This window comes from Spermophilus citellus (assembly GCF_964194105.1).
Source record: "Spermophilus citellus genome assembly, chromosome: 4".
Lineage (NCBI taxonomy): Eukaryota > Metazoa > Chordata > Mammalia > Rodentia > Sciuridae > Spermophilus > Spermophilus citellus.
Genome location: NC_138185.1, coordinates 163,947,274 through 163,974,344, shown reverse-complemented (window position 1 = coordinate 163,974,344; position 27,071 = coordinate 163,947,274). Strand labels below are relative to the sequence as shown.

Here is a 27,071-nt window from a genome sequence, read left to right as displayed (position 1 = left end):
TATCACTTGGCCTTTGGAAGCAGGTCCTCTAGCACCTCCATCTGGCCAGCCTGGAATTCTTCATATAAGGGCAGCACTTTTCTTTCAGGCTCAGCCCCGCCCCACACCAAGGATTCACACCCCCTTTTCTTTGCAACTGTTCCTGCAGCCCCTCTGCCAAGTCCTTGCACTGTGGAGTCTGGCAAGGTGGAAAGCTGCCTCCCTATACTTTGGCCTCACCACACTTTGCTGCCTGCTATATGTGGCTGGTGGGAGCCACGAGGCTCCATAGCCCTTGGGGAGATGGCCTGATCCCCCAAAACACATTTTTAAAAAATGTTTATTTAGTTGTAGATGAACACACAGTATTTTTATTTATTTTTATGTGGTGCTGAGATTGAACCTAGTGCCTCACACATATGAGGCAAGCACTTTAACCACTGAGCTACAGCCTCAGCCCCCCGAAAACACATTTTTAATAGCATTTTCTTGCAGTGTAGCTTCTTGGCTCTTTTGCCATCACTTTAAAAAATCTGAATCCCCCCAAGCTTTTTAAACGACTCTGAGCATGTTATTAACAATTAAAAGGAGGTCGCATGAGTCCTGGGGTGCCTTGCAGTGGCTCTGCAGGATTGGGGTAGGTTGAGGCAGTTAGAATATGCTAACCAGGGCCCTTCATTAATGTACCCCTTGGACTCAGCAAGTATTTATTGGGTGCTTGCTGTGTGAGGCAGAGATCTAAAGATGCATACAGCACCGCCTCATTCATTCATCCATTCATGATACAGCTGTAGCTGAGAATCAAGCATTCACGGGATGGAAAGTGCTGGGCTGAGGTCTTTAACCAGCGATCCCACTTAGTCCTCACGGTGACCCTCTGAGGTAGCTGTAGTTATTATTCTCTTTTTACAGTGAGAAAGTGTGCACGCAGAGGTTACATTGCATTATGTAGGTTGCCAAGCCAGAGTGCAAATCCAGGTCTGCCTGACACCAGAGAAGGGCCCCAGAGGGACCAGTCCTTGGACAGAGTGGGGGTCTTGCTCCTGGTAAGCCCACAGGAGGAGATCTCTTCTGGATGATGCTCAGAGTCCCCTTTCTTTTGGAATGAGGGCTTTTATGCTGAAATCCCAAATTGAGAAACTTCAAGATGGATCAGCAAACTCTAGTGCATGGGGCTGAGTCTGGCTGACACGGGTTTTTGTAAATATTGGGACAGAGCCACACCCACTGTATGCGTGTCATCTGTGGCTGCTCTCAGGCCACAATGGGTAGTTTGCTACCAAGACCATATGGCCAGCAAAGCAAAACTATTTCCTATCAAGCTCTTTGCAGAAAATGTTTGCCAACCTCTGCCCTAGTCAGAACTCGGCTAGGGCCATGTCTAGTGGACCCTGAGCATCCCCTCAGATGGTGGTGGAGGGCTCAGGAAATATTCAAAGCACCTGCACATAGCCGAGTGCTCTCTTTTGTGATCGGGAAAATATTCTTGGCCATTTAATAAGAACGAAGGAATTTGTTGGGGAATAAAAAACTTGGCAGAAACTGGTTTAGCTAACTGTGCACAGAAAGCCATGCAGCCGCACTCGGTGGCCTGGTGCCAGTGCTGCCCCCCAAAGAAGGGAGGCGGGGGACTGTGGTGAACTTGAGAGAGCAGGGCAGACGCCACATAGATCTAACCAGTCATCGAGGGGTTGGGAATCCAGGTCTAGTGAGGCAGGCTCCTCTAGCTTTTCAAAAGAAGCCAGAAATACTGATTTTTAGAGAGGAAAAATTGGCAATCCACTAGAATAAGAAAAAATATTTTTTCTTCTTTTTTTTAAAAATAAAAGACTCCGAGAGGAGAGGACGGAAGGGGGCAGTGGAAGAGATGCGTACTTTCTAATACCCCTGGCTGGGCAGACACCTTCCATGGGCCATCTCCTTCTCCCATCATGCCAGTTTGTAGGATGGGAAGGACCAGCCACATTTTACAGTTGAGGAAACTGAGGCTCAGAAAAATTGCCAGAGAGGAAGAGTATAGTCAACGGGGCCCAGGCTCAGACCCAAAGTGCTCAACCAGGTGGGTGGGCTCCAGGACCCAACCTGAACTTCTGGTCTACCTCAGTAATGAAGGGGCAGGTCAGGTCCCAGCAGAGTGACCAGGAGCTGAGATGTGCCCTGGTGTGGACTCTGATCTCGCCACCTGTCCTGTAAAGTCCCTCCCCTGGCCGGCCCTGGTGTTCCAATTCCCTTGACACAGGCCTAACGTGAGATGCTCTTTATCTCCTCACTGCCCTCGGGAGCCAGTGTGTCCAGCTGAGGCTTCCTGGTTTGAATCATCTCCTCATTTCAAGCTGAGCCCGAGGACCCTGTGGGAAGGGCTGCTCTGCCAAGGCAGGAAGCTAGCTTAGCCGCCCAGTGGGTTTGTTTTTTAATGAAATGAGGTTTGCTGCTGTAGAGTATGAAGTGAAAGGCAGTGGATGGGATGACCGGGAATGAGCTCTCCTGGGGCTAGCGCGGGAGATGCTGTCACTCCTCCTAATGGAGGAGCATCCGGAGCTAGGAGCAGGCCCAGTCATTTGGTGTAAGAGCTAGACTCTCTGGTCCACTCTACAGGGCAGAACCAGGCCCTGAAGGGAGACCCTATGGACAGGTAGACTCTGGACAATGTGCTTAGCCTTGGGGAATGGAATGAGTGCTCCTCATTGGGTCCCTGTGCCTGAAGGTGTCCAAATGGAGGCCAGAGGCAGAACACTTCCATATGTCAGACAGAAGTTAGAATAGATGTTTAAGAATTCTTCTACCATTCTTTTTTTTTTTTTTTTTTTTTTTTTGAGAGGGGTGACCAGTGATTGAATTCAGGGGCACTCAACCACAGAGCCACATCCCCAGTCCTAGTTTGTATTTTATTTAGAGACAGGGTCTCACTGAGTTGCTTAGTGCCTGGCTTTTGCTGAGGCTAGCTTTGAACTTTCAATCCTCCTGCCTCAGCCTCCTGAGCCGCTGGGATTACAGACATGTGCCCCACCGCGCTTGGCTTCTTCCACCATTCTTGATTCTAGAATGTTTGGACTTCATGAGTTTGAGTCGTGGCCTAGGCAAATGGTTGGAATTTAACCAGGGAAAGGAACCAGAGAAGGATATTTTAAGATCTTTGGGCAGGGCTGGGGATGTGGCTCAAGTGGTAGCGCGCTTGCCTGGCATGCGTGCGGCCTGGGTTCGATCCTCGGAACCACATACAATATTAAAAAATTCTAAAAAAAAAAAAAAGCCTTTATTTAAAAAAAAAAAAAAGATCTTTGGGCAGAGAAAACTTGATGATGGTTTGGGTGCTGAAGAGTCTGGAGGTAGTCTTGATGATTTAGCATCTGTCAGAATGGAGGGGGCTGTGGGTGCAAATAACAAAAGTCTTGGTCTGAAAAGTGGTGGCCCTGGGGTTCTAGTCTCTGTAACATGGGATTTCTGCAGCATGATTCACTCTGCTTTCTGAAGGTGGATAGGCGATTGCCTCCCTTTTGTGGGGAGACAGAGAAATGGAGCCTATCAGCAGCTTGGGAGCACACCCTAGACCAGGAGCGACACTCACACGGGGTTGGCCGCTGCTTCTCCCACAGGGCTCGGGGAATCTCTCACGTGGTTTTCCTACAGTGCCCAGGTGTGGCTTCGGAACTCTCTGGGTGCAGCCTCCTGACATAAAGTGCCTGTGAGATGGGTCACCTCTGCTGCCCATGCACAGAGGCCTGGGAAAAGGATCTCCCTTGCTGAGGGGTGGGAAGGGGAGCTTTTGGGAGAGTTCTGCTCTGCTGGGACATGGGACAGGAGCCGGTGGAACTGGGCTGGAGAGGGCTCTTTAATTGAACTTACCTCACTCTGTTTATCCCTTGAACCTCTGTTTTCTGGTGAAACAACTTCTTTGGTATGAAAGAAAATTCAGTACATCAAGGTCCGTGGGGGAGCTCTGAAGAAGAGGAGAGGAGTAATTAGGACCCCAAAAGAAGCCACTGGCCCCCTGGGTGCTGGGAGTGCTGTGGGGAAGACAAAGCTACAGGCCCTGAGCTCAAGGCCAGCGGGAGGCCAAGGTATTTGGCCTTCTAGCAGGGGGACAAAGGGGCAGGGGGACAAAGGGGCAGGGGGACAAAGGGGCGGCAGGACAAAAGGGTGGAGAGTAGGGGCGGGGAGCCAGCACTGCAGCCTCCACCCCTGGAAAGGCCCAGCTGCAGGGTTACCACTTTTTCTAAGCTTAACAAACAAACAAAAGCCCCTCATATTTGATGAAATGGTGTCCGAAAGTTTTATTATAAAGATTTTTTCCAAGTCATTAAAAACTCATGAATGTGATGTTTAAATGGCTGCTTTAATCATCTGTTTGAGCACAGCCGTGCTTCTTCCCACACCTGGGCCCTGCCCTGGAAGAGACTAAGTGTTTTGTTCTCAGGGGGCCGATGACAAGAATGTATCACCATGGCCCACCTGCCCACCTGCCCACTGTGGTTAGTGCCCGCTTGGTGTCCATCCAGCCATCAACAGATGGAGGGCTTTCTCAGTGCCTGGCACTGTACTGGGCTCTAGGTAGTGATGGATACAAAACCAGGAAAGAATCCTGACCCTGTGGAACTCGAATTCTAGAAGGGGAGAGAACATTCATACATGTGACTGTCAGGTGGAGAAAAATGAAGCAGGGAGTAAAGTGGGTGGTCCAGGAAGGTGTCAGTGAGCTGACCTGAGGACAAACCACTGGACATCCAGGGAGGGGGAGGGGAGGGTAAAAGGCCCAGCCGCCAGACCCGAAGGGAGGGGCGCCTCTGCCCGGTGAGGGGCGCCTTGGAGCAGAGCGCTGGGCTCTGAGGATTTACTATTGTACTCTGCGCATTCACACGGTTTCCCCTTTGGGGCTGTGATAAGTAACTAAACAACAAGCTATTTAGACAGAAGCCTCACTCTGCCTTTCAGGTCATGGGCCAGGGATAGATTCCTGGAGATAGAATTTCACTGCCCAAAAGCTGAACAATTCTAAGATGCTTGCTTCTTGTGGCCAAATTATTTCCCAGCAAGTCTTTTTTTTTTTTTTTTTAAAGCCAATTTACCCATGTAGCTGTAATGTGATAACCTTGTTTGTACCAAGGCCTGTGCCTGTTTTTGAAGTTTGTTTTTTAACTTTGTTAATTTAATAGCTGGGAATATGTGTTTTATTTGTTTGAGTCCAAGTGAGATTCGAAAGTCTTATGAATTGGTTATTTGTAGTTTATGTTTTGTGATGTGTCTGTTTAATGTCTTTTACCTGTTTTATCTATTGAGAGTTGAGGCTTTTTTTTTAAAAATCAGTTTAAACTCTTTAAATGTTAGAGATGTTAAACCATTGGAAAGTGTGATTTTTTTTCTCTAGGACTGGGAATTGAACCCAGGGGTGCTCTACCACTGAACTGCCCAGTCCTTTTTATTTCTAAATTTGAGACAGGACCTTGCTAAGTTGCCCAGCTGGGGTCTAGCTTGCAATCCTCCTGCCTCAGCCTCCCAAGTAATTAGAATTACAGGCGTGCACACCATGCCCAGCAGAAAGTCCATGTTTTAAAACATCAAAGCTGGGTGACTTGGGCTCCCCTTAGTGTTTCCTGTCAAACACTCACTGTCTGTGCTACTTGTTCATGAACGGTGGCATATTTTTGCTGCTCTCTCTCTAACCCAAGGCTTTGAACCTGGCATCTTGGACTCTAATAGCAGGAAGAGTCACATCCCATCCCATGTCTCAGGTGGGCCCAGTACCCCGAGGAAGACCCTCAGGGTTGCCCACCCCTTGGAATCCACTGTGGCCAGCCACTGCTCTGAGCTCTGTGTCTTGGTGGTCATGGAGCAGTGTGTGGCGTTGACCTTGCCTTTGAGGAAGGGCTGAGTTCTTAGTGGAGCTTTCTTGGTGGGAATCCACACTGTAAGTAAGGAGTTTATGGAATACAAACCCTAGTGGACATGGGCAGAGGGAATCTGGACTCCCTGAAAATGGCCCCTTTTGTGGGCCTGTTGTCTTTCCTAAAATTTAACTAAGTGTACCTCAACATGGGCCAGGTTATTGCACCTGTTCAGCTACCATGACCATAATGAGCTCCATGTTAGGCTCCTGAAGACAGGGCTTCTTTATGCTTGAATGCCCTGCCTTTGGGCATGATGAGGGGGAGAAAGAGAGAACATTAATAGGATTTATGGCATTTAAGAATCTAAAAATTGTTACTTAGAGTAAATACAGCAGCTTATCTCTCTGAGTTGAGATCTTAAAGCTGTTGTGTGATTTATAAATAAAAATTTAATAACCTAACTAATGGCATTATAAGTTTGATTTTTGAGTCATTAGATCATTCAAATGGTGATTGGCAAAACCATGTCAAATCTGTGACTTTCTGTTGCTCTTAGTGGCTTTCCGTGTGCGGATGGTATTTTAAGAGCTGTGATTGCCCAGAGACCCCCAGCTCACAGGGCTGCTGGGACATCTGTGACAGCATAGAAACTCAAACCCTCTTTATCAGGCCAGAGGCACAGTGCAAGGGCTTAGGGCACCCCTGCTTCCCTGTGGCCTTTTCTGATGCTGCATCCACTGTCTCCAAGTAGAATCACCTACACCTTCCTTGTGCCTCAAATAGACTTCTCTCCTGGCACCTGTTGTGGTCGATTGTGCTAACTTTAAAGAAAAACAAAACAAAACCTCCCATTAAGACTAGAAGAGTAGAGGCAGGGGAACTAAGGGGTGGGAGAAGGGGAGTGAAATTGACCAAATTACGTTATGTGCATGTACAGATATGTCGCAGTGAATCCCACTATTATATATAATTATAATGCACCCAAACCAAACCAAACCTCCTATTAGGGACTGGGGTGTAGCTCAGAAGTACAGCATGTGTTTAGCATGTGAGAGACTCTGGGTTCCATCCTCAGCACTGAATTGATAAATAAAAGTGTCATCTTCTTTTTCCTCGAGAAGTAGGGCTCTGTGGTCTTTGATTCTTAGTATCACATGGAGTGATCCAGGAGCTCAGGGAATGTTAATTCTTTCCTGCTACAACCTATCCTAACGTGTCCTGTTGCTCTTTCTCTAGAAATCGTGGATGGGAATGTGAAAATGACCCTGGGCATGATCTGGACCATCATCCTCCGCTTTGCCATCCAAGACATCTCTGTGGAAGGTGAGTTTCTACCTTGTTGCCAAACTTGTGTCTCTCCCCAGCCTATGTGTGTCTTCCTCCCTGGGATCAGCCAGGAGAACTCCCTCACCCCACCCCTACCCGCCAACACCACTACTGCAGTGACACTGGATTACAGGCTGTGTCCTGGGCTTCTTACCCATATCTGTTCTCTCTCCTAGTCTATGATGAAAAGTATGAACTATTTGAGATGCTGATTCCTATAAGCATGTTGGGCCAAAACTTATGGGATACAGCAAAAGCTGTCTACGAGGAAAGTTTATAGCAGGAAGCAAGTACATCAAAGGAATAAGCAAGCTATAGGCCTGTTGGCCCCATGGAAACGCCCCACTGTGAAGATCCCAAGTCTGCTATAGGATAGTGTATTGGAAGCCCTGCCTGGCCCTTGGGTGGGAAAAGATGAGGACTTGGTTCTCCACTTTGCTCCCACAGCACCCTCTGGTGGCCACTTTTCAGAAATTCAGGGTCTGTCCTGGTCTGGGACAGTGATCTCTATCTAAACTTTTGACTCCACATTCCAGCACTTTTTGAACTTTATGTCTGATACGCGTGTGTTTATTTTGCAACATTTATGCATTGCCATGCACATGATAAAACACACGCACCCAAACAAATTTTTAAAAGTGATATGGAGATAATATTTCTGAAATATTTTTAGTTCATATTAATGGCATAGAAATCTTAAAAAAAAATTTTATTCAAAGGAATTTCTTAATGAAAATGATGTGGATTGAGTTGCATTGTTATGCGAATCTTGGTTCCACACTAGCAGTATGAGGGTCTAAGTTCTGTTTGTATACAATGTTAAGGGCTAGAGTCGGTGAATTGAATCACTTGTTAATGGTAGTGGCTGTAAATCCATTTTACGGATAGCCTTCTTCATGCTTTTTATTCTTTTGAGTGAACTTTTTATTATTTCCCATTGAATCATTATTTTAATCTTGTTATATAGTCAACAAAAAAGCTTGAACCGAAAAACATTCACCTTGCCAAAATTTTGTTTTGTTTTTGCCTGAATTATAATTTTTCTAGGTATGCTTTACCATCATTTTGAAGTCCATTTTGTGAGTCTGAAGTAAATGAGGTCAACTATGACCCATTTCACTGGATACCATAACCTGCAATTCACAGGTGTGAACACAAGGGGGCAGTGTGCAGCCTCTCAGGTGTTGGGAGGTCCCCGCGTCTCCTCAGATGCCTGCCTTAACTTACAGCTAGGTGACTTTTTCATGCACACAACAGCAGAGGGCAACACTGCAATCCATGCAGTAAATACAAAGAAACCTTGTTTTTTTTTTTTTAGATGGAAAAAAGAAACCTGAGTAAGAATCCTCAGGCTTTCTTCTGGCTCTTCAGGCTACATGATTGTGTCTGGAGGTTCCTGGTCCTTTAGATTTCCCGGACTAATCCAGTGGCTTCCAAAGTGATTGCCTGACAGGCTGCTGACTTTTCTTGTATCCCTACCACTTTGAATAATGGGAGTGGGGGAAATGCCTCTGAATGTCTCGTGGCTAGCTTGCTTCCTACATCGCTCTTCTATTTCTCAAATGACTTCTCAGATTTGTCAAGGAGAGAGAAATGATGGCCGGGCATCTTTCCTCCTTGGTAGCAGCAGGGTTAGAATCTAGAGGTTGCAGTGGGGCCTCCTGGAAGCCAGTGCCCCTCCCTCCCCTAGATCAGCCCATTGATTCCTCTGCTCGTCCCCTTCCCTACAGAGACCTCAGCCAAGGAAGGCCTGCTCCTGTGGTGTCAGAGGAAGACGGCCCCTTACAAAAATGTCAACATCCAAAATTTCCACATCAGGTAGGTGCCAGGGGCAGGGGCTCCTGCAGAAATTGGGCTGCTTCCATCAAGACCTCGTAGGGCTGGGGCTGTTGCACAGTGGCAGAGAGCTTGCCTAGCACATGTGAGGCCCTGGGTTCACTCCACAGCATCACATAAAAATGAATAAATAAAAAATACAGGCATGATGTCCATCTACAATTACAAAAAAATATTTTTAAAAAAATAAAAAGAAAAGAAAGACCTTATAGGCCCCCTTGGTCACTCAGTCTCAGCTCTAGAACAGCTGAGGCCCTTGAGGAGGAAGTAGCTTTTCTGGGAAAGAATGTTTTGCTGTCCCCTTGAATCCCTTCCCCCTCCCTGCAGGGCCTTGGACAAGGCCTTTGGTTGATATGTGTTACTAGGAATATTCCCAAGAAAAATGTCCAGGAATTCCCAATCTGGGGCTTTAGGTCAGCAGACTAGGGCCATGGACCTCCATTGGGGGGAGGGATGTGTGTGACTGGTTTATCTCAACTTGCCAACCCCCCACCAAGGCCTGACCTCAAGTTGCCTGGGATTATGGCATGAAGGGGTCTCTCTGGCCTGCTTTGTTTTGTGCTTTGAAGAGTTACATATTCTTCTTGAATACAGGAGGCTCCTCCTCTTGGTGCTCTGCCCCGGGGTAGGGCTTGGTGGCCCCTGTTTGGCCATGCTCTGCAGACACCTTCTCACCAGCTTGTCCCCCTTTTCTCTCCCGGCAGCTGGAAGGATGGCCTTGGCTTTTGTGCCTTGATCCACCGACACCGGCCTGAGCTGATTGACTACGGGAAGCTGCGGAAGGTACATACACTCACCTGACTTCGTGCCACCAGCCCCTGATCCCCTGGCCTCCAGCAGTTGGGGACAAGGCTTAGGGAGGGCAAGACAGGGACTCCACTCTGAGAGCACCGGCTGAGAGATGTTGGCCCTGAAGGCTAGCCGGACAGAGCCCCATCTAGAGGCGAGCAGCAAACCACCCTCCCTGAATCTTGCTGCCCAAGAACCAGCATAGTGGTTAAAGGGCACTGGTTGTGACCTTGGTGAGACCTGTCATGAGCATCTTGGGAAAGGCCACTTTGGGAAAGGCTACCTCGGGAGCTCTCCTTAAGCTTCTGGTTGGTGGTCTAGAATGGAATTGGAATTGGATTGTCACCTGTGCTGGAATCTCTTGGTGAGGGGGCTTAGGAATGATAGCCTTATGTTTCTCACATTCATCTTGATACCTAGAAGGCACGGTGTTCAATAAAGACCCCACCTTGCCTGAGCCCCAGGAAAGGACTGTGGCTAACCAGTGGCCAAGCAGGGCTTGATGTTGCCCTGGTAACTCGTGGTGGTGGCAGGTCCCCTGTTCTGGGGGTGTAGGTGAGCAAGCCACTAGAGGGCTTCTGTGAGGGAGGAAAGGAGGAGATTCCCATTTTCCATTTGTCTGCAGGGCCTCAGCCCTAGGAAAGGCCTCTCTGCAGAAGGCCATTGGCCTGGCCCTGTATGTGGCCTTGTGCATGGCTGTACAACAGCCTTTCCCCAGCTAACCTTTTGGGGAGAAGGTGGACCCTAGCTCACTAGATCAGCTGCTTTGAAAGGGAAAGAAAGTCCATTTGAGAACCCCCTGGCCTGCCTGGAAACTCTGTGCCCAAATCAAACAGGTCCAAGGTGGGAAACCCTATAGTCAGCGATATTTTCTTTTGAAGGCGTCATACATGCCTGCTTTCTGTTGCGCTGCTGCACTTTGGTGATGGGCATGTGTGTGCCTGTGTCCCTGTGGGGGGTGTGGGTGTCAGCAGTCAAGTGAACACACAGCCGTTGCCTGCTGTCGTATAGAGAGGGGTCTGTGCTGCCCGTGCCTCTGAAGTCCCATCCCTGTCCCAGAGGTCCCATCCGTCTTGGCTCGTTGGGAGTCGAGAGTCCAGGGGTCATCGACTGGTACCCGATAGTGCTCTTCCCACCCTCTGTCCCTCTCTGGGTCTGTTGACTTGCCCTTGCACATTCTGCCCTTTTTGGCCTCCCCTTCTCTTTAGCTCATCACTGAAGTCCAGCCCAAGTCCCAGCACGGAGCCAGGCCCAGGGAACAGTGAAGGCCTTTTGGAACACATAAATGGCCAGAACCCACTGGCCCTTGGGCACTGGGGACAGAGTCCAGGGGCTCCAGCTGGGAAGCTCTTTTTTTCTGGCCCTGGCTGTGGGAAGGTCCTTTGGCAGTCCCACATGGGGCAGTTGGGGCGCACCTAAGCCTGTGTGTTGGCAGCCGATGTGCCAGGCCCAGGTGGAAATGACCTTCGCCGTTTGGCTGTGTTTTTATCATCCTGGCTGCTGTCAGAGACTTTCCTGGAAGGACTCTACTTGCTCTATTTTGAGCAATTTCCTCCTGAAAACTTCCGAAGTGAATGTCTTCATCTCTTTGTTGCTTGTGATTCTCATCTGAGTAAAACAGGGAAACAGCCCTAGACTGGCAGAACCGGCCCTCTTAGATCAGTCTCAGGGAACAGCAGGGGAGTGGGGACTCTCCTCATGAAAGGTTTGGTTTTTTTCACCCCATACATTAAAGTTCTTTAAAAAAACCCCACAAAAACAAAGAAACAACTAGCCAGGTGTGGTGGCACACGCTGTGATCCCAGCAGCTCAGGAGGCTGAGGCAGGAGGATCCCGAGTTCAAAGCCAGCCTCAGCAATTTAGTGAAGCCCTAAGCAGCTAAGTGAGACCCTGTCTCTCAATAAAAAATAAAAATAGACCTGGGGATATGGCTCAGTACTTGAATGCCCCTGAGTTCAATCACCAGGACCAAAAAAAAAAAAAAAAGAAAGAAAGAGCCCCCCAAAATAAAACAAAACAAAGTTGTGGTAAAATAAATACATAACATTAAAAAAATATATTTTTAAGTGTGCAGTTCAGTGCCCTTGTATACACTCACATTGTTGTGCAAACATTACACATCTAAAACTTGTTATGTTGCAAAACTGAAATACTGTGCCCCCTCACTCTCGCCAGCCCCTGGTCTCCATGAATTCAACCCTCTAGGTACTTCAAAAAAGTAGCATCCTATAGTGTTTTTCCTTAGCATAATGTCCTCAAGGTTCATTGTGTTGGAACACGTATCAGAATCCCCCCCCCTCCCCCCGTGCCCTTTTAAGGCTGAGTAATATTCCATGTGTGTATGAACCGTGGTCCACTTACCCATTCCTCTGTTGATGGACACTTGGCTTCCACCTTTGGGTTCTTGTGAATAATGCTTCTGAGAATGTGAGTGTGCACATATCTCACCGGGACCCTGCTTTCAATTCTTTGGGGTTGTACACACAGAAGTTGGAATTGCTGGATCATGTGGTCTCGCCACAAAGTGGCTACATCTTATTCTGTTCCCATCATGATGACGTTACATTCCAATGCACAAGGATCCCAGTTTCTCCTCATCCTGCTCAGTTTCCTGGAAAAGTTAGCAGAGGTAGGAGTAGTTTAGAAGCTGTGGCTATCTGAAGAAACCCCAAGATTTCATGAAATAAAAACAGGAAAGGGCCCCTGCTGTCCCCCTAACTAGCCACAGTTACGATCTCCTAGCCCAACTCTTGAGTGACAGATGGAAAAACTGAGTCCTTGTCACTTACCCATGAGTCCCTCTGGCTGGTGGCTGAAACCAGAAGCCAGGACAGCCGATACCCTGCTCCTAGCATGTACTTCTTAGCAATTCTTTCCTATCCTGACTCAGGCTACAGGCAGGTATTCTCACTTCCCTGGAAAAGAAAATGAAGCTTAAGGAGGAAAGAGACTGTTTTGAACCTCCAGCTAGTGACCCTGGTGATGAGGCCAGCCTTGTCCACCCACGGCTGTGCCCTGAGGTTGGAGCCTGGGAGGGGCTGCGGGAAGGCCCCTCTGCCCCCCAGTTTTGGTGGCCTCCCAGGGGTGGCCTGTGACTTGTCATGGCTTCCCTTATCACTATTTCCTCCTCTTCTCCCTTTAGGATGATCCACTCACAAACCTGAACACGGCCTTCGATGTGGCAGAGAAGTATCTGGACATCCCCAAGATGCTTGATGCTGAAGGTAACAGTGTTCTTTCCCCTTTGGGACCTCTGGTCCTTTCCAGCTGCTCCCCAGGGACTAAGAGGGGCCCCAGCAGCCTGCAGCAGGAAGGGAGAAGGCCTGGCCATCTGGGACCTCATTTGAGGATCCCAGGAGTTGCCCGCTTATAAGGGTTTCCATGGCTTCCTGAGGCCCAGAGGGAGAAGTGCTAGGCCGGCCACCTGGGTGGAGACAGGTCCAGGGTTTAACACAAGAACATCCTGATCACTAATATGGTCCTGGGGCTGGAAACTCGGTGCTTCCTGGCCACTGCACCCAGCTTTCTGCCTCATACCATGCCCAGCAGCTCTGATGGGTGGTGGGGGGACAGAAGTTGTCAGGTGAGGGGAATCATGGGGGCCCGGGAGGCTCATGGCTGGGATCCATCTAAGTCTTCTTGTCTTTGTTTCTGCCCTGGACACTCTGGGCCTTCCCTGGGCCCATATGCTCAGACGCCATCTTGAAAGTGCCTGCTTCATGTCAAGAGGTTGGAAAAGGGATGTGAAGGTTGTCCCCTTTCCCTCTGTTCCCTGCCCCCAACCACCAGTGACATTTTAAATTAAAAAAATGGTGCCGGGCACAATGGCTCACACCTGTAATCCCAGCAGCTCAGGAGGCTGAGATAAGAGGATCATGAGTTCAAAGCCAGCCTCAGCAAAAGTGAGGTGCTAAGCAATTCAGTGAGACCCTGTCTCTAAATAAAATACAAAATAGGGCTGGGGATGTGGCTCAGTGGTCAAGTGCCCCTGAGTTCAATCCCTAGTACCAAAGAAAAGAAAGAAAAAAAGTAAAAAATTTGATTAAGGGGACTGGAGTTGTGGCTCAGTGGTAGAGCACTTGCCTAGCATGTGTGAGGCACTGGGTTTGATTCTCAGCACTGCATATAAATAAATGAATAAAATAAAGGTCCATCAACAACTAAAGACTTTTTTTTTAAATGTCATTAGGAAAAATCTCAAATGTCTACAAAAACAAAGAGAATAGTATAATGAACTTCTGTATATCCATCATCCAGATATAGATTATTAAGATTTTGTCACTTTATTTTTCTCTTTTTATTTCTGTTTTCTTTATTGACATATATTGAGTCAGATCTCAGCTATTGCATAACTTCACCACTACCTCAGAATACATACCTGGAAAATATTAATATTTTCTAAGGTAACCATAAAATAATATTTGTATTTAGCAAATTGACAATAATTTCTTGACATATCTATTATCTAGTTCATAATCAAATTTCCCTAGTTGTTTAAAAGATGTCTTTGAAGGGTTAAGGATGTAGCTCAGTGGTGGAGCCCTTGCCTAGCACCCACAGCCTTGGGTGCAATCCCTGTACTGGAAACCAAGAGCCAAGAGTTGTTTTGTTCTAATTGGGAGGCACACAAGGGTCAGGGGTGGTGGCATTTGGCTTTGCACTTGGGGTGTCTCTTCTCTGCTCACTCTGTCATTCCTCCCATTGAACTTCTGGAGGTGGGGGCCTGCTGTCCTATGGAATGTTCTGTATTCCCAGTTTGTCTATTGCTTCCTGGGGTTACGGCTTTTCTTTTTTCCCTGCCTCTTCCATTCCCATCAGCGGGAGGCTGGCTAGGTTCTGGCTGGGCATTTTGGTGAGAAGACTTCGTGGTCCTACAGGATTCTTTTTGCCTCTTATTGGGAGGGGTGCCGTGTGTTCATCCACTGGCTTTTTATTTATTTATTTATTTATTTATTCATTTATTTGCTTGTTCTTTTTAGTTATACATGGCAGTAGAATGTATTTTGGCATATTACACACATGGAGTATAACTTCCCTGAAAGAACGAACAAGGCTTGCCATCGGAGAAAATGCCTGTTTATTGAGGATCAGCTCTGCATATTTATAGAGCCAGGGGTGGTTTGACAGTTATGACAGTTTAATGGTTGAAGGGTTTGATAGTTGGCATGGGGTGCTTTCTGATTGGTGGGTAAGGATCATGTGAGCCAGCAGGGCTAGTCTGATTGGTGGATAAGGATCATGTGAGCAAGCAGGGCTAGTCTGATTGGTGGATAAGGATCATGTGAGCCAGCAGGGCTAGTCTGATTGGTGGATAAGGATCATGTGAGCCAGCAGGGCTCACTATTGGGCAACTCTTCTTGGGGGATGGGGAAGTTAGTCTTTGGAGCCGGGATGACTCCTAACATTCCCATTCTTGTGGTTGTGCGTGATGTGGAGTTACCCTGGTTGTGTATTCGTACATGAACACAGGAAAGTTATGTCTGATTCATTCTACTGTCTTTTCTACTCCCATCTCCCCTCTCTTCCCTTCATTCCCCTTTGTCTAATCTGGTGAATTTCTATTTCCCCTACCCCACCCTTATTGTGAGTCAGTATCCACATATTAGATAGAACATTTGGCCTTTGGTTCTTTGGGATTGCCTTATTTCGCTTAGCATGATATTCTCCAGTTCCATCCATTTACCAGCAAATGCCATGATTTCATTCTTCTTTATGGCTGAGTGATATTTCATTGCGCATATATACCACATTTTCTTTATCCATTCATCTGTTGAAGAGCACCTAAGTTGATTCCATAGTTTAGCTTGTGAACTGAGCTGCTATAAACATTTGATGTGGCTACATCACTATAGTATTCTGATTTTAAGTCCTTTGGGTATTTGCCAAGGAATGGGATAACTGTCACCTGCTGGCTTTAACTCCCAATTTTTCTTGACAGACATCGTTGGAACTGCTCGGCCTGATGAGAAAGCCATCATGACTTACGTGTCCAGCTTCTACCATGCCTTCTCTGGAGCCCAGAAGGTACCTGGGGCCCCTGCTCCTTCCATGCCCAGCACACCTCATGCCGGACCCTGAGCCCTGCCCTCCTGCCTCTCCCACCTGCCTGCCCAGTCCACTGCCTGGATGGATGGCCTCGTCTCGTGGGTAGAGTTAGTCCTGGCTCTTAGATGGCGTGTTCTCTTTGGCTTGGCTCCTCTCCCACCCTGCACCTCTGCCCTCTCCCTTCCCCTTTCCCTCTCTCTTCTTCTCCTGTTACTGAGAAACTCAAGAGCTTCTGGGCCTTCTGGGACCAGCCACCTGGTGGAGGCAGGAGAGGCTGCGTGTGCGATGTCAGCCTCCTGAGTGGTCCTGAGTGTGGGGAGTGGGGGTGGAGTGGGCTGCTGCCCTCCAGGTCCAGCTGTGTTCTTGACAGTGCCAGGACTCCCTTTGAGGACGCAGTTCTGTCCCCAGTACCTCCACTTTGCACTCTGTGTTCCCAGACAGGATTGCGACCCTTGGGAGAAGGAGGGGAGAGAGGAGGTGGGCGGCCGTGAGCCCCTTCAAATGTCCTGGGCCAGGTTTGCTCCAGGAGGCCTCAGGTGACAGCTGAGTTGTACAGGTTCCGCACTAGGTGGGGCATCAGGATGTGAGGAATGTTCCATTACTGAGGTTGGATAGCAGATGTCCCTCCCCCAGGCCTCCCCTGAAGGCTGGACCCCAGAAGAAGCGGAGTTGCCCTGACCACAGAACCCTTCTGGCTTGGGTCTGTGGGCCTGCCAGGTGCTCTGCGTGGCCCCTGAGTGGCTTGTCGTGAAATGCAGGACAGGAGGCCCTTTCCTGCCCTCTGCCCGACCCCTCGCTGATCTCCACCTGCTCATCCACCTCCTGCCCCTTTCCCTCCCACCTCCCGTTTCTCTCTCCGCCTCTTGGCTCCTGTCTCGTGCTCTCTGTCCGACATGGCTGTTTGGGTTTGTGCTGCTGCTGCTGCTGCTTTCTCCTCTCAATCTCTTCTCCTTCTCTGTGCAGATGTGTAGGCACGCTAAGGCTGGATGGGAAGGCCATGTGACCTAGTGTCTCATGTCACTGCCACACCTTCCCAGGTGCGCAGAAGGTGAGCTCCCCCTCGGCCTCGCCCACCCTCCCTCTGTCCTCTCTGGACACTGCGGCAGCAGGCCTGGGGCGAAGGAGGCGAGACAAGCTCCTCCTCCCCGCAGGAGGACGGGGCGCTCCCTGAACCCCAGCCAGGACACTTGACAATTCCAGAGGAACCCTGCCTCTGCGCGGCCCCCACATCTCCCCGTGCACCGAGGCAGTGGATCCTCCAGACGGGAAGGACTATCACCCTAGCTCCTTTACCAGACCCAGCACAGTCCATGTCCCACGCAGTGGAAGCGCTTAGCTATGGTTTCCAGCTAGTCCCTTAAATACCCAAGACCCCTTTACCTCTGTCTCTCCCTCCCTCCTTCTTGCTTAAGCAAGGTCATCTTCTCAAATTCAGCCAGCAGCCAGGGCAGGGAGAAGTCTTCCTGCCTTCTCCCTGGTGAATAGGCCAGAGCCCTGCCTGATACCTCCCAACCAGGCCTGCCCTGGATGGTTGTGGAGGTTGTATACTACAGAAGAGTAGCCGGCCTGTGCCACAGACAATGGGGGTGTGAATATTTTTTTTTTTTTAGTTGTAGATGGGCACAGTATCTTTATTTTGTGTATTTATTTTCATGTGGTGCTGCCACTGAGCCACAATCCCAGCCCGATTTGAATATTCGTGACTAAAAATTATCCTGCAGATGGCAGTAAAAACATCTTCTAAAAAAATCAGTGTGACCTTTTTCAAATAATAGTGCTTTGGGGAGGAGGCATCTTTAAAAAATTCCACAAAGTAACCAGATGGACCACCAGCAGCCCGTTCCTTACCTAGCTGGGCACCCAAGGCCAACCTCACCACCTACTGAAGGCAGGACTGCCTGTTCAGCCCCCTCTGGCCGGATCCTACTTGCTTTCTTTCTGTCCCACACACCTCTGTCTCCTTGACCTCCTCTGACCCTGCGCCCCCCACCCCACCTCCTAGCCAGGATTTGAGCAGCTCCCAACCTGGTGACCACAGAGAGAGTGCCTGGCCCGTGCCCACCAGGCTGACGCTGCAGGGCCTTTCTCTCCTTCTGTCTCCTCCTCCACCTTTGAGGGTTCTGTCCTGGGCTTCATGCCTGTTGACACTGGCCTTACCTGTCTCTGAAGTCTGTGTCCTGGCTGCTGCTGCTCGGAAGGGGCATGTGGTTGTGTGTGGGGGAGGGAGTGTGCATGTGTGTGCCGTGGGGGGGGAGCCACGGGGTGTGATATAGGAGTGTGTGGCATAGGGCAGGGTGGCGGCCTGCTCTCCCTCTGCAATCCTCTGTACCTCCCCTGTGCCCTCGTCCCATTTACCCACCTCTGTTGCAATCATTTCATGCTGCTTTTGTTTCCATCTGAGGACAAGGTCACAAACTAGGGGTGGTGCTCCTCTGGTGTCCTGGGTGTCCCCAGCCACTTCTGAAGCACCTACTTAGAGCTAAGCAGGCAGGGGGCAGGGGTTCTCACCTCTCCTGTGGGAAGGGGATAATGGAGGAGGAGGAGGCTCTGCCTCACGTGGCCTTGGCCTTGACTGACTGTCTTGGGGGCTGACACTGACCAGAACTCTTCCAAAACCCATGCCCACCCAGGGCCCTCCTTCCTCTCCTGCTTTTCTCTGGACAAACTGTGGATAGTGGAACTAGAAAGGCAGCAGGGGAATGCATGTGTGCGTTTGCACACACACATGTACCCAGCACATGTGCCCACACATGTAAGTGTGTTGATTGACTTTCCTCGTTAAATGGAGACCAACTTCTGTCAGGCAGGCTGGTTTTGGTGCTCTCTCTTGCTCTCCTCCACTCTGGGGATTTAGAATGGCTGGAGAGCATCTCAAGGTTTGGTTTATATAGTTTTTCCTTTGAAGTTCATGGTCTTTTGGGAACTTGTTTCTGAGAATCAGCCCTAGTAGGCAGGAGCTTAGGCTGATGCAGGTGTTTCTGGATGCTTTTCGGGATGGAGGGATCCATGGGTCCATCAGACACATGCTCCACTGGTGGACTTTCTCAGGGAGGAACCCCATTCCTGCCCTTGGAGTTCATGGTCTGTCTGGGAAAGCCCTGGACATGGGAACCATCAGGCCTGAGCAGTGCTCTCATTCTGCTGCAGATCCAAGCAGGGGAGGTTGACTGTGGGCTTTTCCTGAGCAGCAGCACTTGACCTTGGGGCTACCAGGGTGGAATCAGGGTTCTCACTGGGAAGGGGCAAACACGGGTGGAGAAAGGTGGCTGCAACTTGTGCAGGGACAGAAGCCCTAGAAAGGAGAGTGAGTTTGCCTTGTCTGGCTGCTATAGAGCGGGGACCCCAGGGGGAGCCAAGGTGCAGCTGGAGAGAAGGGCTCCGCCACCCTCGGGCCAGTTCCTCTTTGGATATTTTATGTCACGTTGAGGACATTTCCTCTCTGGCCTCTACCTGCACCAGATAATTTGGTGCTGACTATGAAGGGAACCACTGGCTTGGGTTGTGAAGTTCTCCAGAGGTAACAGCCCACAGTCCTTTTAAAACTTACCTCGGATACCAAACAGAGTGTCCTGCTGTGTGTTAAGCTGGATGATAGTACAGATGGAAAGTAGGTCTCACTGAAAGACATGAAAGTACAAACTGCGGAACAGGAAACACAACTTCTGGTGTCTTTTCCCTGACACTTGGAAAGCACCTTGCCTATTTCTGTGTCTTCTCTGCCCCCTGGTTGTCTGTGCTTACGTCATGTGATCTCATACCAATCTGTCCTCATCAGAAAGGCCGGGGCATTCTGGTTCTTTGCTTTGGGGTTCCAGAGCATCCCCTCTCCTTTGGCAGGAACCAACCTGAAGTGGGACTTGCCTGGTCTTCTTTTGAAGCAGCTTCCGTTTCTGCAATTCCCCCAGGGAGTGTCTTTCCTTCCTGGGACCACCTCTCTCTCTGGCTCCTTAACTGATGCAGTCTCTCTGAGATCCCTATGGTCTGGGTGTCGCTCTCCTAACCCCATGGTGCGTGGGGTTCTTGCAGTGATGGGGGGAAAGCTAGAAAGTGAGCTTCAGCTTCCCTGAATTCCACGCCCAGCTGAGCCGGTGCTTCCTGGCTGACCTCTTCTTACCTCCTGGGAGGGGCTTGGTGGTAACTGAGCCTGTCCTCCTACGGGAGCCACTTGACAGCAAGTTTAGCACACGCCCCCGGCACGCTCCTTTGGGTGGTGAGGAAGTTGGCAGTGAGGGTGAGGGAAGCAGCAAGGTTTCTTGTTTTTCTCTAAACATCAAGTGTGGGGCTGGGGTCGAGGCTCAGTGGGAGAGCGCTTGCCTCACATGGGTGAAGCACCAGGTTCAATCCTCAGCACCACACACAATAAATAAACAAATAGATAGATGGATAAATACATAGATAGATAAACAATAAAAGTTATGATGTCCATCTACAACTAAAAATATTTAAAAACAAAATCAAGTTTCACGTTCCTGCTTCTGGGAGGTAACAGTGCTGACCTCTGAGGCAACCCAGAGATGTTTGCCCATAGACCCTCTGTAAAGAAAGCGTCCTTTGGGGCTGGAGATATAGCTCAGTTGGTAGAGTGTTTGCCTTGCATGCAAAAGGCCCTGGGTTCAATCCCAAGAACCACAAAAAAAAAGAAAGAAAAAAAGAAAGTGACCTTTGGTTCCATGTGCAGTGTCCCTGTGATCCCCAAAGGCAGGACTGTGATTGTGTGGGTCCTGTTCTCAGTCATCCTCTCCTGCTGAGGCCCCCCTGAGAGGGACAGGCCAGGACACAGGCTTGGGAAAGAAGTTGGATCTTTGTGAAAAGTCCCCTAGAAGCTCACATGGGAATCTCCCCCAGACTTCATCCAAAGAAGCCCCAAGTGACCCTGGGGGATGGCGAGGCTCTTGAGGCCCATGGACACATCTAAAATCCCACCAACTCAGACCCCACCCATTGTATCAGTTTGATGACGTCACAGTATAGGGCGACAGAGCCCAGGATTCAGCATCCACCAGGAGAATAGTGAGGTGCAGGTGGGCTTCTCCTGTCAGAAATCACAGCTGAGCAGCGGCTGCAGCTGTGATGGGTAGCTACCCGATCCTTTTCTGCTCATGAGGGCATTAGTGGCAGGGTCTGCGGCCACCCCACCTCCTTACGTAAATTTCAGCCTGGAGTCAAACGCCTCTGCTCTTCCTGGTCCTTGCCCTCGTCCTCAGTGGAGGTGCCCTCAGTGACCTCAGGCAGTGTGCCCACCCCAGCCAGCCTCATGGTCTTGGTTTTCATGACCCTGCTGTCTTTCTGCAACCGCATCTTATGCACAGGTTCCAGGGGGGGAATTTCCCTCCTCAAGGCCTTTTGGGATTCCCCGTTATTACTCAGTGGTTCTCAAGAGGAATGACGCCAATCTGGAGTTCCACTGAGAGATGGCCATGGAAGCTCCAGGACAGGGGACAGGAGATGAGGGCCTCAGGATGACGCCTTGCCCCAGTTTCTGAAGACCTTGAAGTCTCTGTCCAAAGGACTCCTGGGTCACCCTCAAGCCATCCCCACATTTTCTTGGTGAAGTCCCAGCCCACTATCACACCTTGCCCTGTAGCATACAGTCTCTCGATTTTGCACCTTGAGGTGATGATCTCATTCTGTCCCACCCCAATGTATACCCCAGCATAGTCACTCACAAGTGACTGACTGTGCTGGGGTATACATTGTGTCCCTCTCAGGGGGGCCTCAGCAGGAGAGGATGACTGAGAACAGGACCCACACAATCACAGTCCTGCCTTTGGGGATCACAGGGACACTGCACATGAAACCAAAGGTCACTTTCTTTTTTTCTTTCTTTTTTTTTTTTTTTTGTGGTTCTTGGGATTGAACCCAAGGCCTTTTGCATGCAAGGCAAACACTCTGCCAACTGAGCTATATCTCCAGCCCCAAAGGACGCTTTCTTTACAGAGGGTCTATGGGCAAACATCTCTGGGTTGCCTCAGAGGTCAGCACTGTTACCTCCCAGAAGCAGGAACCTGAAACTTGATTTTGTTTTTGTTTTGTTGCGGGGCCTGCATCCTATTTGAAAAGTTCTTCACAGAAAAAGCTTCTGCGTCTTCTCCATCATTCCTGCCAGTTCTAAGAGTCCTCATTCTCAGGTTCTTCCTTCTGCCTGGCCTCAGGTGGTCTTGCTGCAGTTGAAACCCTTTTTGTTGCATTCATCAACCGGATGTGAGGTTTTGTCTTCCTTCCCTGTAAATCAGGCATCCTTTATTGGCTGCAGGTCACCTTTCTCTATATTCCCAGGGTGCATCTTTCTCCCCCCAGGCATTATCTTCTCCGACTCTGGCTGTCTTCTGCCCTGTGGCCCCCAGAGGGCATGGAGTTCACTGTCCTTTGGTGTAGAGGCAGAGTGTACAAGGACACAACTCCATCCCCAAACCACCTAAGTGAAGTAGATCGAGGAACGTGGGGACCTTGCTGGAGTTAGGCTGCGGAAGATGGGTCTCTGAGGGGACTCCAGGCCTATGTCTGGTTACCATTCTGTCCCCTTTCTTTCCTCTCAAGGCTGAGGCCTGTCTGTGGTGTTTGTGTGCCCGGTACTTAGCTTTCCCAGCAGTGACCGTGCTGGGTTGATCCCTTGTCCTGCCCTTATTATGCCCCTTGGTTTCCTGATGGGCCTAGGTTCTTGGGAGGTTCTGCAGGGATCCTTAGCACGGATTCTTAGAGCTCTTCCTATTTTTCAGCTGGAATCTTCTCCCCAGACTCCCAGATTTGAATTCCCACATCTCTAAGATCCTTGCACATCCAGACTGAGGCCCTGAACCTTTGCATCCAAGGCCTCCACTTGCAATTCCAGGATGGGTGTGCATTTCTTCACCTCTCCACCTGACCTGAGTGCTTTTTGAGTGTAACTGTCGTTGGATTGGTTTCTTCCCAACATGCATGTTGGGTCCCAGACTCAGGTCCTTCTCCAGGAGCCTGGGTCAGCCACTGAGACCATTATCCAGGCTCCCATGACCCACGAGACCTGGCCATGGGGGCTGGCAAAGAGGGTGGTGAGGAAGAGGGAGGAGGGATAGGACTTCAGGACCTCGGAGGCTCCCTTCCATCCACAGGGAGCTTCAGGAGGAGGAGCATGGTCAGCACAGGTGTGTCCAGGTGCCCCTGCTACTGGGGCCGGCTGCTCATGACTCTCTGTCTTGTTGCCAGGCGGAGACAGCTGCCAATCGCATCTGCAAGGTACTGGCCGTCAACCAGGAGAACGAGCAGCTAATGGAAGACTACGAGAAGCTGGCCAGTGATGTGGGTACCCTCTGGGTTTCTCCTGACTTGGCCCCAGCAGGGTCCTTCCTGCACCTCATCATCCTGAAGGAAAAGGAGCCCCCAGAACCTATACCTCCAAATCTATCATGGAGACATAGTCCTAGGCTGGGTGTCATCCATGATCCTGACGCAGTTAGCATGGGACAGCTTGGGCTCTGCTCTGGCTCCCTCAGAAAGTAGAGAGGAGCCAGGGCTTAAATCTCTGACCTACTGTTCCAGCCAGGTTGCCGTGGCCAGTCCCGCACTGGGCATTGGTTGCCTCCTCCATGTCAGGAGGAAGTCACATACTTAAAACATAAAATTCCTGTGATTATTCAGATGAGTTAATTCGTGGGATGTGCCTGGCACCCTGCAGGTGTTGCATGTACTTGCCATCATTTCTACTCTCCTTCGACTTCTCCATCACCATTACCTTGAGTCAAGAAAAGCAAGCAGATTGTTCCCTGGGCAGCTCTCTACCCTAGAAGCTCTTTGGGGTCAGAGACCCACATTCTAAATCCCAGAAAATCTGGTGGCAAGGACCTCAGGGAGCAGCCTTTAGATCCTCTGTCTGTGGCATAGACAAAGAAACTGAGGCCCACTCAGTTAGTTGGACCTAGAACTAGAACTCAGGACTCTGACTCTCGGCCAGCAGCCTACGGTTTCATGGTTCTTCCCCTGCAGGGCGGGTAGGGTGAATGTAGCTGGCCACAAATTGACAGGTCCCAGTAGCCAGGCTTCATGCAGTTTCTGGTTCTTAAAGGGAACACCCTGGACCCTGGCCTCTTTGCCTGGGAATGCAAAGTAGGGAAGGACTGTGCTGTGAGAGAGACCCTTTGCCCTGTGAAGGGAGGAAGCACTCCTGCTCCCAGTATCCTCAGCCCCTCCCAGCATACTCAGCCCCAGGGCCTCCACGCTCTCCCTCAGCTGCTGGAGTGGATCCGCCGCACCATCCCCTGGCTGGAGAACCGGGTGCCCGAGAACACCATGCACGCCATGCAGCAGAAGCTGGAGGACTTCCGCGACTACCGGCGCCTGCACAAGCCGCCCAAGGTGCAGGAGAAGTGCCAGCTGGAGATCAACTTCAACACGCTGCAGACCAAGCTGCGCCTCAGCAACCGGCCTGCTTTCATGCCCTCCGAGGGCAGGATGGTCTCGGTGAGCAGCCGGGAGCCCCCAGCCACTTCTGTTAGGACCAGTGCAGCACCGTGGGTGGGGTGGGTTGTTTTCTATCACTGTGCTCCCTTCTAGATTCCCACCCAGGCTCCAGCCCAAGCTTAGGGGACAGCTGCTTCTGCCCTGACTGTCCCAGGTCAGGTTAGCCCTTCCAGAGGCTGAGCATTCACCTCAGACCTCCCTGGCACCACTAGCCCCCCACTGCCCCCCCAAATCATTTTGTAAATAGAATGTCCTTGGAAATGTTGGACCAAGCAACAAGTTAATTTTTTTTACTTTCATAGAACTTTAATAACTTTTTTAAAAAATGTTAATTTATTTAATAAGTAGATTTTTTTAGGGTAGGATATTAGTAAAATAAAAAAATTAGAAATTACTCATGATCTCATTACCCATTATAAATGTTTTTTAAAAAAAATTGGAAACAATTGTTTAGTCTTTATATATGAATATGATTTTTAGGTAAATCTTAAAGCATATATATATATATATATATATATATATATATATATTTTTTTTTTTTTTATATAAATAAAATATAAAGGAGCCGAGAGCATAGAGGTACACGCCTATGATCCCAACAGCTTGGGAGGCTGAGGCAAAGGGATTGAAAATTCAAGACCTGCCTCAGCAACTTAATGAGATCCTGTTTCAAAATAAAAAATAAAAAGGACTGGGGATATAACTCAGTGGTGAAGTACCCTTGGATTCAATCCTTAATATAAAACAAAACACCACAACTTTTTGATATTATGTGCAATATGGAGAACTATAGCCTTCTTTTGGGTTCCAAGTCTGATTCAGTAGCTTTTAGGTGGCCAGAGCAGCTGTTGGCCCTAACTGGGGTGCTCTTGCAAAGTCGAAAAATTGCCCTGGGTGGGACAGATGCAACCTGGCCCTGGGGGGCATGGTAGAGAAGATGGGGCATAGGCCAGGTTCAGCCCCAAGTGCACTCACCTGGGTGTCCTTGCACTGACAGTAGAGGTGCCCCTGTCTGAAGGGGTGTGTGTGCTTGTGCTCAGCAGCTGTCCCTCTCAGAATCTTGGGCTGGGTCACTCAGGCTACTGCTCAGAGCCCCAGAGGCCTGAGTCCAGGAATGTGGTGGTGGCGGTGGGGTGGCCCCAGTGCCTGCTTGCCCCGTTCATCGTCGTTCTGGTTCCCTGACTGGCCTTGAATACCTCTGAGATTGACCACAGTCCTGTGGGAAGCCAGACCTGGGCAGGGAGGGCCTTGAGCTCTCATCCTACAGGACTTCATGCTCAGAAGCCCTGTGGCTGGGTGGCTTATGTGGACGTGGTCTGGATGGCTGGCTGGGTAGGTGTGGGGCAGAGATTGGGAAGAGGTTCCTCCTGGAAGACATGGAACAACTGTAGGAGTCCCAGAGGGCTGGGTCCCAGGCCAGGTCCTGACCCTGTGCCTCCCATCCCTGCAGGACATCAACAATGCCTGGGGCTGCCTGGAGCAGGCAGAGAAGGGCTATGAGGAGTGGCTGCTGAATGAGATCCGGAGGCTGGAGCGGCTGGACCACCTGGCGGAGAAGTTCCGGCAGAAGGCCTCCATCCACGAGGCTTGGACAGATGGTGAGGGCTCCCCAGATGTTCTGGCTTTGCAACTCTCTCACCCGGCCACCAGCCCTTCCTTCTCTTGCTAGTCCTGTCTTGTACTGGTGCTCTGGCACTGGGCAAGTTCATTAGCCTTTTGGTTGCCTTGGTTTCCTCATCTGTAAAATAACAGTTCCAACCTGATTGGGGCATAGACAGTACTGAGAGGGGTTCCTGACATAGTACAGTGCTGTCTAACTGCTAGTTTGTAATTGTTCTTGTCACTGTCATTGTTTTTCCTCCCCTGAGTCACTGAGTGGGTTTGAACCCTGACTCTGCCCCTTGGAAGCAGCATAAGTTTGAATTGGTGCCTTAACCTTGAGTCTGTTCCCAAATCCATAAAATATAGGGGATGGTGTGCCCTCCTGTGTTGGCTTCCTTCATTATATCACCACACACTCGGTGGCTTAAAGCAACAGAAATTCATCCTCACAGTTCAGGAGGCCAGGAGTCCTAAACTGAAGTGTCAGCAGGGTTGGTTCCTTGTGGAGGCTCCAAAGGGAGAGAATGTTCTGTGCTGCTTCCCAGCTTCTGGTGGAGGCCAGCCGTCCCTGGCATCCCTTGTCTTGTCGCTGTGTCCTCTGGTCCCTGCTTGCATCCTCACGGGGCTTCTCTGTGTCTCTGAGACTGAATTGCTCTTTTTCCTAGTAAAGACCTTAAATCAGTTTAACCTCATGTTACCTTGCTTATATCTGCACAATCCCTATTTCCAAATTCTGGGATTCTGGAGTGACATGAGTGGGGAGGGTGACACTAGTCAACCTGGTGAAATCTCTTCCTAGGGTGTTCGTGAGGCTTACATTTTCCACCTGGTTCCAGGCCCAATGGATAGAGTGCATTCAGTAAAGAGCAGCTCTTGACATTTTTTTCTTCTGTGTCCTTCCCTCTTTCTCTTTCTTGGCCTTTGCCTTAGAACATGTGTGACCCCCTTTCTTTGACCTTGAGGTACTTGGAACCACGTCTGGAGTCTACTCATGAGTGGCCAAGGTTAACTCTGAAGAGAGACAGTCATACTTGGGGGGGTCTTTCCTTAGAACTCCTGCCAGGGCTGGAGGGAGGGATGGCTGCCTCTCCCGCCCGGCAGGTCTTATCAGCTGACGCCCCTGGGGCAGACCTGTGGACTGGCAGAGCTCAAAGCCCTAAGGCTCCCCCTTTCAGCCCTTTTTTTGTGCTTCTCAGACTAGAAATGAATAAGGAGAGCCACACCCTGTGGCCATTTGGG

General features: G+C 49.8%; 1 protein-coding gene across 3 annotated transcripts in view; it reads left to right on the top strand.

Annotated features, from left to right (window-relative positions):
- Positions 1-27,071, top strand: part of ACTN1 (actinin alpha 1) — a 94,738-nt gene that overhangs the window by 55,412 nt on the left and 12,255 nt on the right. For all 3 annotated transcript variants that reach the window (XM_081290120.1, XM_081290122.1, XM_081290121.1), the window contains exons 4-11: positions 7,038-7,124; positions 8,858-8,945; positions 9,668-9,746; positions 12,895-12,976; positions 15,691-15,776; positions 22,980-23,072; positions 24,000-24,230; positions 25,681-25,828. In XM_081290120.1, coding sequence (XP_081146246.1) covers positions 7,038-7,124; positions 8,858-8,945; positions 9,668-9,746; positions 12,895-12,976; positions 15,691-15,776; positions 22,980-23,072; positions 24,000-24,230; positions 25,681-25,828 — 894 coding nt within the window. The remainder of the gene's footprint in view (positions 1-7,037; positions 7,125-8,857; positions 8,946-9,667; positions 9,747-12,894; positions 12,977-15,690; positions 15,777-22,979; positions 23,073-23,999; positions 24,231-25,680; positions 25,829-27,071) is intronic.